Below are 12,220 nucleotides of genomic sequence, written 5' to 3' on the forward strand. Positions count from 1 at the left end.
GCAGGTGGGGCATCCTTGCAATCCTCAGTCTGGCGAGCCGCCCTGATTGGGTTGTGGGGGTGTGGTGGACAGGAGATTTCCCAGGTGAAAAAGTGTGTCCATGTGTCTACAGTCCTAGGAAGCCATTGTATTCCCTGTGTGTGGTGTGGGTGTGTGTGCGTGAGGCTTGGGCTTGGGGTGTCTTTTGTGGCTCTATGTGGTGTGATTGTGAGTGTGTGTGTGTGTGTGTGAGAGAGAGAGAGAGAGGGACAAAGACAGATAGAAAGACAGAGAGACATAGAGAGACAAAGACAAAGAGAGAGATGACCGAGAAAGAGAGACAGAGAGGGGGAGAAAGAGAGAGAAAGGTGTTTCTCCAGGAGATATGTCAGACAGATACTGCATGATGTCACCCTTCTCCAAAGCCATGTCATCACACTGCGCACTTTAGAGCCTTACTGCAGTGGGTGGCCCAGCAGGGGCACTTCAGTCCATGCTTGGAAACCAGCTGGCTCCATACACCGCAGCCTCGTGCCCATATCAAGCAACATTCCATGAATATTCTTGAGCAACAAGAGGAATGTGCTGATGGGTACTCTGTGTCCTAGATGCCTTGGAGGAAGCCCTGGATCCCATGAAAGGAGACAGCGCCGGAGGCACACCTCTCACCATGGTGAGCTAGAAGTTCTTTGTCCGAGGAACAGATGTTGCTTTCTTGGTTTCTTTCCAATCAAATTCAGATGAAATTCAGACAGTATACTCTGTGTTGGCGAATTGAACATAATACTAAAACAAAAATCATTTTCCTAATGTCAACTGCTTGTATATGGAAATGAAATTATTTTTATATACAGATTTTATGTAAAAAGCTATATGTACTTTTGAGATTCTACATATGGAACTTCCCTGGTGGGGAGAGCGTTGAGTGGTTGTCTCTGCCAACCGTTAGCTGATTCGAGAGGACATTTAGCATTGGCGACACCAAACGTGGTTCTAAACGCTGTGGTAGGATCCTGTCCCTCAGTAACACTTTCTCCTGCTTGGATGAAGCATTTTGTAGTCACCGTCCTGAATGGACTGGACAGACATGTCCCCCAGGAAAAACAACTTCCTAAGGCATCCCCAGTTCACTTACTTTGGGGTCGTTGGACTCAACCACTGTGTTCCATCTGGGTTCCTAAAGTCATTGAGGGAAATAAAGCTCATGCAGACAGACAGTGTGTAGCATGACCTGAGCCTCACGGTGTCCTCTTTTCTGTACCTGCAGGTGACACCTTCACCCATCACCAGCGAGAGCGGTACGTATTCTGGAATCAGCCTCTTCCTGAGATAAAACTCTAGATGTTAATGCAGGTGGGGCATCCTTGCAATCCTCAGTCTGGCGAGCCGCCCTGATTGGGTTGTGGGGGTGTGGGGCACCAGAGATTTCCCAGGTGAAAAAATGTGTCCATGTGTCTACAGTCCTAGGAAGCCATTGTATTCCCTGTGTGTGGTGTGGGTGTGTGTTCATGAGGCTTGGGGTTGGGGTTTCTTTGGTGGCTCTATGTGGTGTGATTGTGAGTGTGTGATTTTGTGTGGGAGACAGGGAGAGTCAGACACAGGCAGAGAGATGCAGAGAGGGAGAGGAAGAGATGGAAAGAGTGAGAGAGAGATTGCATATGTCTCCAGGAGGTGTATCCCACTGCCACTGCACAATTCCCATTGTCCACATTCTCAAAAAAAAAAAAAAAAAAAAAGAGAAGAAAAGACAAGATGAGATAAAGAAATCTCATCACAGGGCACACATTTTAGCCCTATTAGCGCAGGAGGCCCAGTGGTGGCGTTCAGCCCATGCCTGGGAACCAAATGCCTCCATATGCTAACCCCATTCATAGTGAGCAATACTCCTGGAGGCATTCTTTTTTTTTTTTAAGATGTTATTTATTTGAGAGAGAGTGAGTGAGAGCACAAACAGGAGAGAGGGGCAGAGGGAGAGAGAAAAGCAGACCCTTGCTGAGCAGAAGCCCCATCCGGGACTCGATCCCAGGACCCTGCGGTCCTGACTTGAGCTGAAGGCAGATGGTTCACCGACTGAGCCACCCAGGCTCCCCTCCCCGCATCATTCTTGAGCAGCACCACCAATACGCTGACAGGTACTCTGTGTCCTTCTAGATGTGACTGATGATGGCGCTGTCTGGTCCTGGCTGTATCAGAGGATCCCAGAGGAGGAGGGCCTGCCTCCTGACAAGGTGAGCTCACCTGTCTATCCCCGAGGAACAAATGTTGCTTTCTGGGTTTCTTTCCAATCAAGTTCAGATGAAATTCAGACAGTATACTCTGTGTTGGCGAATTGAACATAATACTAAAACAAAAATCATTTTCCTAATGTCAACTGCTTGTATATGGAAATGAAATTATTTTTATATACAGATTTTATGTAAAAAGCTATATATACTTTTGAGATTCTACATATGGAATTTCCCTGGTGGGGAGAGCGTTGAGTGGTTGTCTCTGCCAACCGTTAGCTGATTCGAGAGGACATTTAGCATTGGCGACACCAAACGTGGTTCTAAACGCTGTGGTAGGATCCTGTCCCTCAGTAACACTTTCTCCTGCTTGGATGAAGCATTTTGTAGTCACCGTCCTGAATGAACTGGACAGACATGTCCCCCAGGAAAAACAACTTCCTAAGGCATCCCCAGTTCACTTACTTTGGGGTCGTTGGACTCAACCACTGTGTTCCATCTGGGTTCCTAAAGTCATTGAGGGAAATAAAGCTCACACAGACAGTGTGTAGCATGACCTGGGCCTCACGGTGTCCTCTTTTCTGTACCTGCAGGGGACAGGAGCATGTGGTGAATGCGGTACGTATTCTGGAATCAGCCTCTTCCTGAGACAAAACTCTAGATGTTAATGCAGGTGGGGCATCCTTGCAATCCTCAGTCTGGCGAGCCGCCCTGATTGGGTTGTGGGGGTGTGGTGGACAGGAGATTTCCCAGGTGAAAAAGTGTGTCCATGTGTCTACAGTCCTAGGAAGCCATTGTATTCCCTGTGTGTGGTGTGGGTGTGTGTGCGTGAGGCTTGGGCTTGGGGTGTCTTTTGTGGCTCTATGTGGTGTGATTGTGAGTGTGTGTGTGTGTGTGTGTGAGAGAGAGAGAGAGAGGGACAAAGACAGATAGAAAGACAGAGAGACATAGAGAGACAAAGACAAAGAGAGAGATGACCGAGAAAGAGAGACAGAGAGGGGGAGAAAGAGAGAGAAAGGTGTTTCTCCAGGAGATATGTCAGACAGATACTGCATGATGTCACCCTTCTCCAAAGCCATGTCATCACACTGCGCACTTTAGAGCCTTACTGCAGTGGGTGGCCCAGCAGGGGCACTTCAGTCCATGCTTGGAAACCAGCTGGCTCCATACACCGCAGCCTCGTGCCCATATCAAGCAACATTCCATGAATATTCTTGAGCAACAAGAGGAATGTGCTGATGGGTACTCTGTGTCCTAGATGCCTTGGAGGAAGCCCTGGATCCCATGAAAGGAGACAGCGCCGGAGGCACACCTCTCACCATGGTGAGCTAGAAGTTCTTTGTCCGAGGAACAGATGTTGCTTTCTTGGTTTCTTTCCAATCAAATTCAGATGAAATTCAGACAGTATACTCTGTGTTGGCGAATTGAACATAATACTAAAACAAAAATCATTTTCCTAATGTCAACTGCTTGTATATGGAAATGAAATTATTTTTATATACAGATTTTATGTAAAAAGCTATATGTACTTTTGAGATTCTACATATGGAACTTCCCTGGTGGGGAGAGCGTTGAGTGGTTGTCTCTGCCAACCGTTAGCTGATTCGAGAGGACATTTAGCATTGGCGACACCAAACGTGGTTCTAAACGCTGTGGTAGGATCCTGTCCCTCAGTAACACTTTCTCCTGCTTGGATGAAGCATTTTGTAGTCACCGTCCTGAATGGACTGGACAGACATGTCCCCCAGGAAAAACAACTTCCTAAGGCATCCCCAGTTCACTTACTTTGGGGTCGTTGGACTCAACCACTGTGTTCCATCTGGGTTCCTAAAGTCATTGAGGGAAATAAAGCTCATGCAGACAGACAGTGTGTAGCATGACCTGAGCCTCACGGTGTCCTCTTTTCTGTACCTGCAGGGGACAGGAGCATCTGGTGAATGCGGTACGTATTCTGGAATCAGCCTCTTCCTGAGACAAAACACTAGATGTTAATGCAGGTGGGGCATCCTTGCAATCCTCAGTCTGGCGAGCCGCCCTGATTGGGTTGTGGGGGTGTGGTGGACAGGAGATTTCCCAGGTGAAAAAGTGTGTCCATGTGTCTACAGTCCAAGGAAGCCATTGTATTCCCTGTGTGTGCTGTGGGTGTGTGTGCGTGAGGCTTGGGCTTGGGGTGTCTTTTGTGGCTCTATGTGGTGTGATTGTGAGTGTGTGTGAGAGAGAGAGAGGAACAAAGACAGAAAGACAGAGAGACATAGACAGAGAGACAAAGACAAAGAGAGAGATGACCGAGAAAGAGAGACAGAGAGGGGGAGAAAGAGAGAGAAAGGTGTTTCTCCAGGAGATATGTCAGACAGATATTGCATGATGTCACCCTTCTCCAAAGCCATGTCATCACACTGTGCCCTTTAGAGCCTTACTGCAGTGGGTGGCCCAGCAGGGGCACTTCAGTCCATGCTTGGAAACCGGCTGGCTCCATACACCCCAGCCTCGTGTCCATATCAAGCAACATTCCATGAATATTCTTGGGCAACAAGAGGAATGTGCTGACGGGTACTCTGTGTCCTAGATGCCTTGGAAGAAGCCCTGGATCCCATCAAAGGAGACAGCGCCGGAGGCACACCTCTCGCCTTGGTGAGCTAGAAGTTCTTTGTCCGAGGAACAGATGTTGCTTTCTTGGTTTCTTTCCAATCAAATTCAGATGAAATTCAGACAGTATACTCTGTGTTGGCGAATTGAACATAATACTAAAACAAAAATCATTTTCCTAATGTCAACTGCTTGTATATGGAAATGAAATTATTTTTATATACAGATTTTATGTAAAAAGCTATATGTACTTTTGAGATTCTACATATGGAACTTCCCTGGTGGGGAGAGCGTTGAGTGGTTGTCTCCGCCAACCGTTAGCTGATTCGAGAGGACATTTAGCATTGGCGACACCAAACGTGGTTCTAAACGCTGTGGTAGGATCCTGTCCCTCAGTAACACTTTCTCCTGCTTGGATGAAGCATTTTGTAGTCACCGTCCTGAATGGACTGGACAGACATGTCCCCCAGGAAAAACAACTTCCTAAGGCATCCCCAGTTCACTTACTTTGGGGTCGTTGGACTCAACCACTGTGTTCCATCTGGGTTCCTAAAGTCATTGAGGGAAATAAAGCTCATGCAGACAGACAGTGTGTAGCATGACCTGAGCCTCACGGTGTCCTCTTTTCTGTACCTGCAGGTGACACCTTCAACCATCACCAGCGAGAGCGGTACGTATTCTGGAATCAGCCTCTTCCTGAGATAAAACTCTAGATGTTAATGCAGGTGGGGCATCCTTGCAATCCTCAGTCTGGCGAGCCGCCCTGATTGGGTTGTGGGGGTGTGGGGCACCAGAGATTTCCCAGGTGAAAAAATGTGTCCATGTGTCTACAGTCCTAGGAAGCCATTGTATTCCCTGTGTGTGGTGTGGGTGTGTGTTCATGAGGCTTGGGGTTGGGGTTTCTTTGGTGGCTCTATGTGGTGTGATTGTGAGTGTGTGATTTTGTGTGGGAGACAGGGAGAGTCAGACACAGGCAGAGAGATGCAGAGAGGGAGAGGAAGAGATGGAAAGAGTGAGAGAGAGATTGCATATGTCTCCAGGAGGTGTATCCCACTGCCACTGCACAATTCCCATTGTCCACATTCTCAAAAAAAAAAAAAAAAAAAAAAAGAGAAGAAAAGACAAGATGAGATAAAGAAATCTCATCACAGGGCACACATTTTAGCCCTATTAGCGCAGGAGGCCCAGTGGTGGCGTTCAGCCCATGCCTGGGAACCAAATGCCTCCATATGCTAACCCCATTCATAGTGAGCAATACTCCTGGAGGCATTCTTTTTTTTTTTTAAGATGTTATTTATTTGAGAGAGAGTGAGTGAGAGCACAAACAGGAGAGAGGGGCAGAGGGAGAGAGAAAAGCAGACCCTTGCTGAGCAGAAGCCCCATCCGGGACTCGATCCCAGGACCCTGCGGTCCTGACTTGAGCTGAAGGCAGATGGTTCACCGACTGAGCCACCCAGGCTCCCCTCCCCGCATCATTCTTGAGCAGCACCACCAATACGCTGACAGGTACTCTGTGTCCTTCTAGATGTGACTGATGATGGCGCTGTCTGGTCCTGGCTGTATCAGAGGATCCCAGAGGAGGAGGGCCTGCCTCCTGACAAGGTGAGCTCACCTGTCTATCCCCGAGGAACAAATGTTGCTTTCTGGGTTTCTTTCCAATCAAGTTCAGATGAAATTCAGACAGTATACTCTGTGTTGGCGAATTGAACATAATACTAAAACAAAAATCATTTTCCTAATGTCAACTGCTTGTATATGGAAATGAAATTATTTTTATATACAGATTTTATGTAAAAAGCTATATATACTTTTGAGATTCTACATATGGAATTTCCCTGGTGGGGAGAGCGTTGAGTGGTTGTCTCTGCCAACCGTTAGCTGATTCGAGAGGACATTTAGCATTGGCGACACCAAACGTGGTTCTAAACGCTGTGGTAGGATCCTGTCCCTCAGTAACACTTTCTCCTGCTTGGATGAAGCATTTTGTAGTCACCGTCCTGAATGAACTGGACAGACATGTCCCCCAGGAAAAACAACTTCCTAAGGCATCCCCAGTTCACTTACTTTGGGGTCGTTGGACTCAACCACTGTGTTCCATCTGGGTTCCTAAAGTCATTGAGGGAAATAAAGCTCACACAGACAGTGTGTAGCATGACCTGGGCCTCACGGTGTCCTCTTTTCTGTACCTGCAGGGGACAGGAGCATGTGGTGAATGCGGTACGTATTCTGGAATCAGCCTCTTCCTGAGACAAAACTCTAGATGTTAATGCAGGTGGGGCATCCTTGCAATCCTCAGTCTGGCGAGCCGCCCTGATTGGGTTGTGGGGGTGTGGTGGACAGGAGATTTCCCAGGTGAAAAAGTGTGTCCATGTGTCTACAGTCCTAGGAAGCCATTGTATTCCCTGTGTGTGGTGTGGGTGTGTGTGCGTGAGGCTTGGGCTTGGGGTGTCTTTTGTGGCTCTATGTGGTGTGATTGTGAGTGTGTGTGTGTGTGTGTGAGAGAGAGAGAGAGAGGGACAAAGACAGATAGAAAGACAGAGAGACATAGAGAGACAAAGACAAAGAGAGAGATGACCGAAAAAGAGAGACAGAGAGGGGGAGAAAGAGAGAGAAAGGTGTTTCTCCAGGAGATATGTCAGACAGATACTGCATGATGTCACCCTTCTCCAAAGCCATGTCATCACACTGCGCACTTTAGAGCCTTACTGCAGTGGGTGGCCCAGCAGGGGCACTTCAGTCCATGCTTGGAAACCAGCTGGCTCCATACACCGCAGCCTCGTGCCCATATCAAGCAACATTCCATGAATATTCTTGAGCAACAAGAGGAATGTGCTGATGGGTACTCTGTGTCCTAGATGCCTTGGAGGAAGCCCTGGATCCCATGAAAGGAGACAGCGCCGGAGGCACACCTCTCACCATGGTGAGCTAGAAGTTCTTTGTCCGAGGAACAGATGTTGCTTTCTTGGTTTCTTTCCAATCAAATTCAGATGAAATTCAGACAGTATACTCTGTGTTGGCGAATTGAACATAATACTAAAACAAAAATCATTTTCCTAATGTCAACTGCTTGTATATGGAAATGAAATTATTTTTATATACAGATTTTATGTAAAAAGCTATATGTACTTTTGAGATTCTACATATGGAACTTCCCTGGTGGGGAGAGCGTTGAGTGGTTGTCTCTGCCAACCGTTAGCTGATTCGAGAGGACATTTAGCATTGGCGACACCAAACGTGGTTCTAAACGCTGTGGTAGGATCCTGTCCCTCAGTAACACTTTCTCCTGCTTGGATGAAGCATTTTGTAGTCACCGTCCTGAATGGACTGGACAGACATGTCCCCCAGGAAAAACAACTTCCTAAGGCATCCCCAGTTCACTTACTTTGGGGTCGTTGGACTCAACCACTGTGTTCCATCTGGGTTCCTAAAGTCATTGAGGGAAATAAAGCTCATGCAGACAGACAGTGTGTAGCATGACCTGAGCCTCACGGTGTCCTCTTTTCTGTACCTGCAGGGGACAGGAGCATCTGGTGAATGCGGTACGTATTCTGGAATCAGCCTCTTCCTGAGACAAAACACTAGATGTTAATGCAGGTGGGGCATCCTTGCAATCCTCAGTCTGGCGAGCCGCCCTGATTGGGTTGTGGGGGTGTGGTGGACAGGAGATTTCCCAGGTGAAAAAGTGTGTCCATGTGTCTACAGTCCAAGGAAGCCATTGTATTCCCTGTGTGTGCTGTGGGTGTGTGTGCGTGAGGCTTGGGCTTGGGGTGTCTTTGTGGCTCTATGTGGTGTGATTGTGAGTGTGTGAGAGAGAGAGAGAGGAACAAAGACAGAAAGACAGAGAGACATAGACAGAGAGACAAAGACAAAGAGAGAGATGACCGAGAAAGAGAGACAGAGAGGGGGAGAAAGAGAGAGAAAGGTGTTTCTCCAGGAGATATGTCAGACAGATATTGCATGATGTCACCCTTCTCCAAAGCCATGTCATCACACTGTGCACTTTAGAGCCTTACTGCAGTGGGTGGCCCAGCAGGGGCACTTCAGTCCATGCTTGGAAACCGGCTGGCTCCATACACCCCAGCCTCGTGTCCATATCAAGCAACATTCCATGAATATTCTTGGGCAACAAGAGGAATGTGCTGACGGGTACTCTGTGTCCTAGATGCCTTGGAAGAAGCCCTGGATCCCATCAAAGGAGACAGCGCCGGAGGCACACCTCTCGCCTTGGTGAGCTAGAAGTTCTTTGTCCGAGGAACAGATGTTGCTTTCTTGGTTTCTTTCCAATCAAATTCAGATGAAATTCAGACAGTATACTCTGTGTTGGCGAATTGAACATAATACTAAAACAAAAATCATTTTCCTAATGTCAACTGCTTGTATATGGAAATGAAATTATTTTTATATACAGATTTTATGTAAAAAGCTATATGTACTTTTGAGATTCTACATATGGAACTTCCCTGGTGGGGAGAGCGTTGAGTGGTTGTCTCTGCCAACCGTTAGCTGATTCGAGAGGACATTTAGCATTGGCGACACCAAACGTGGTTCTAAACGCTGTGGTAGGATCCTGTCCCTCAGTAACACTTTCTCCTGCTTGGATGAAGCATTTTGTAGTCACCGTCCTGAATGGACTGGACAGACATGTCCCCCAGGAAAAACAACTTCCTAAGGCATCCCCAGTTCACTTACTTTGGGGTCGTTGGACTCAACCACTGTGTTCCATCTGGGTTCCTAAAGTCATTGAGGGAAATAAAGCTCATGCAGACAGACAGTGTGTAGCATGACCTGAGCCTCACGGTGTCCTCTTTTCTGTACCTGCAGGTGACACCTTCAACCATCACCAGCGAGAGCGGTACGTATTCTGGAATCAGCCTCTTCCTGAGATAAAACTCTAGATGTTAATGCAGGTGGGGCATCCTTGCAATCCTCAGTCTGGCGAGCCGCCCTGATTGGGTTGTGGGGGTGTGGGGCACCAGAGATTTCCCAGGTGAAAAAATGTGTCCATGTGTCTACAGTCCTAGGAAGCCATTGTATTCCCTGTGTGTGGTGTGGGTGTGTGTTCATGAGGCTTGGGGTTGGGGTTTCTTTGGTGGCTCTATGTGGTGTGATTGTGAGTGTGTGATTTTGTGTGGGAGACAGGGAGAGTCAGACACAGGCAGAGAGATGCAGAGAGGGAGAGGAAGAGATGGAAAGAGTGAGAGAGAGATTGCATATGTCTCCAGGAGGTGTATCCCACTGCCACTGCACAATTCCCATTGTCCACATTCTCAAAAAAAAAAAAAAAAAAAAAAGAGAAGAAAAGACAAGATGAGATAAAGAAATCTCATCACAGGGCACACATTTTAGCCCTATTAGCGCAGGAGGCCCAGTGGTGGCGTTCAGCCCATGCCTGGGAACCAAATGCCTCCATATGCTAACCCCATTCATAGTGAGCAATACTCCTGGAGGCATTCTTTTTTTTTTTTAAGATGTTATTTATTTGAGAGAGAGTGAGTGAGAGCACAAACAGGAGAGAGGGGCAGAGGGAGAGAGAAAAGCAGACCCTTGCTGAGCAGAAGCCCCATCCGGGACTCGATCCCAGGACCCTGCGGTCCTGACTTGAGCTGAAGGCAGATGGTTCACCGACTGAGCCACCCAGGCTCCCCTCCCCGCATCATTCTTGAGCAGCACCACCAATACGCTGACAGGTACTCTGTGTCCTTCTAGATGTGACTGATGATGGCGCTGTCTGGTCCTGGCTGTATCAGAGGATCCCAGAGGAGGAGGGCCTGCCTCCTGACAAGGTGAGCTCACCTGTCTATCCCCGAGGAACAAATGTTGCTTTCTGGGTTTCTTTCCAATCAAGTTCAGATGAAATTCAGACAGTATACTCTGTGTTGGCGAATTGAACATAATACTAAAACAAAAATCATTTTCCTAATGTCAACTGCTTGTATATGGAAATGAAATTATTTTTATATACAGATTTTATGTAAAAAGCTATATATACTTTTGAGATTCTACATATGGAATTTCCCTGGTGGGGAGAGCGTTGAGTGGTTGTCTCTGCCAACCGTTAGCTGATTCGAGAGGACATTTAGCATTGGCGACACCAAACGTGGTTCTAAACGCTGTGGTAGGATCCTGTCCCTCAGTAACACTTTCTCCTGCTTGGATGAAGCATTTTGTAGTCACCGTCCTGAATGAACTGGACAGACATGTCCCCCAGGAAAAACAACTTCCTAAGGCATCCCCAGTTCACTTACTTTGGGGTCGTTGGACTCAACCACTGTGTTCCATCTGGGTTCCTAAAGTCATTGAGGGAAATAAAGCTCACACAGACAGTGTGTAGCATGACCTGGGCCTCACGGTGTCCTCTTTTCTGTACCTGCAGGGGACAGGAGCATGTGGTGAATGCGGTACGTATTCTGGAATCAGCCTCTTCCTGAGACAAAACTCTAGATGTTAATGCAGGTGGGGCATCCTTGCAATCCTCAGTCTGGCGAGCCGCCCTGATTGGGTTGTGGGGGTGTGGTGGACAGGAGATTTCCCAGGTGAAAAAGTGTGTCCATGTGTCTACAGTCCTAGGAAGCCATTGTATTCCCTGTGTGTGGTGTGGGTGTGTGTGCGTGAGGCTTGGGCTTGGGGTGTCTTTTGTGGCTCTATGTGGTGTGATTGTGAGTGTGTGTGTGTGTGTGTGAGAGAGAGAGAGAGAGGGACAAAGACAGATAGAAAGACAGAGAGACATAGAGAGACAAAGACAAAGAGAGAGATGACCGAGAAAGAGAGACAGAGAGGGGGAGAAAGAGAGAGAAAGGTGTTTCTCCAGGAGATATGTCAGACAGATACTGCATGATGTCACCCTTCTCCAAAGCCATGTCATCACACTGCGCACTTTAGAGCCTTACTGCAGTGGGTGGCCCAGCAGGGGCACTTCAGTCCATGCTTGGAAACCAGCTGGCTCCATACACCGCAGCCTCGTGCCCATATCAAGCAACATTCCATGAATATTCTTGAGCAACAAGAGGAATGTGCTGATGGGTACTCTGTGTCCTAGATGCCTTGGAGGAAGCCCTGGATCCCATGAAAGGAGACAGCGCCGGAGGCACACCTCTCACCATGGTGAGCTAGAAGTTCTTTGTCCGAGGAACAGATGTTGCTTTCTTGGTTTCTTTCCAATCAAATTCAGATGAAATTCAGACAGTATACTCTGTGTTGGCGAATTGAACATAATACTAAAACAAAAATCATTTTCCTAATGTCAACTGCTTGTATATGGAAATGAAATTATTTTTATATACAGATTTTATGTAAAAAGCTATATGTACTTTTGAGATTCTACATATGGAACTTCCCTGGTGGGGAGAGCGTTGAGTGGTTGTCTCTGCCAACCGTTAGCTGATTCGAGAGGACATTTAGCATTGGCGACACCAAACGTGGTTCTAAACGCT

General features: G+C 47.5%; 1 protein-coding gene across 1 annotated transcript in view; it reads left to right on the plus strand.

Moving 5' to 3' along the window:
• The first annotated feature begins 588 nt into the window (after positions 1–588).
• The window catches only part of LOC125282188 (uncharacterized), a 28,626-nt gene continuing 16,994 nt past the window's right edge, over positions 589–12,220 (plus strand). The window contains exons 1-17 of the mRNA XM_057305363.1: positions 589–652; positions 1,247–1,277; positions 2,131–2,207; positions 2,798–2,822; positions 3,463–3,527; positions 4,122–4,146; positions 4,771–4,835; positions 5,430–5,460; positions 6,316–6,392; positions 6,983–7,007; positions 7,646–7,710; positions 8,305–8,329; positions 8,953–9,017; positions 9,612–9,642; positions 10,497–10,573; positions 11,164–11,188; positions 11,827–11,891. Of these exons, the coding sequence (XP_057161346.1) occupies positions 614–652; positions 1,247–1,277; positions 2,131–2,207; positions 2,798–2,822; positions 3,463–3,527; positions 4,122–4,146; positions 4,771–4,835; positions 5,430–5,460; positions 6,316–6,392; positions 6,983–7,007; positions 7,646–7,710; positions 8,305–8,329; positions 8,953–9,017; positions 9,612–9,642; positions 10,497–10,573; positions 11,164–11,188; positions 11,827–11,891 (813 nt within the window). The 5' untranslated portion in view covers positions 589–613. The remainder of the gene's footprint in view (positions 653–1,246; positions 1,278–2,130; positions 2,208–2,797; positions 2,823–3,462; positions 3,528–4,121; positions 4,147–4,770; positions 4,836–5,429; positions 5,461–6,315; positions 6,393–6,982; positions 7,008–7,645; positions 7,711–8,304; positions 8,330–8,952; positions 9,018–9,611; positions 9,643–10,496; positions 10,574–11,163; positions 11,189–11,826; positions 11,892–12,220) is intronic.

The sequence above is a fragment of the Ursus arctos genome, unplaced genomic scaffold (assembly GCF_023065955.2).
Source record: "Ursus arctos isolate Adak ecotype North America unplaced genomic scaffold, UrsArc2.0 scaffold_32, whole genome shotgun sequence".
Classification (NCBI taxonomy): Eukaryota; Metazoa; Chordata; class Mammalia; order Carnivora; family Ursidae; genus Ursus; species Ursus arctos.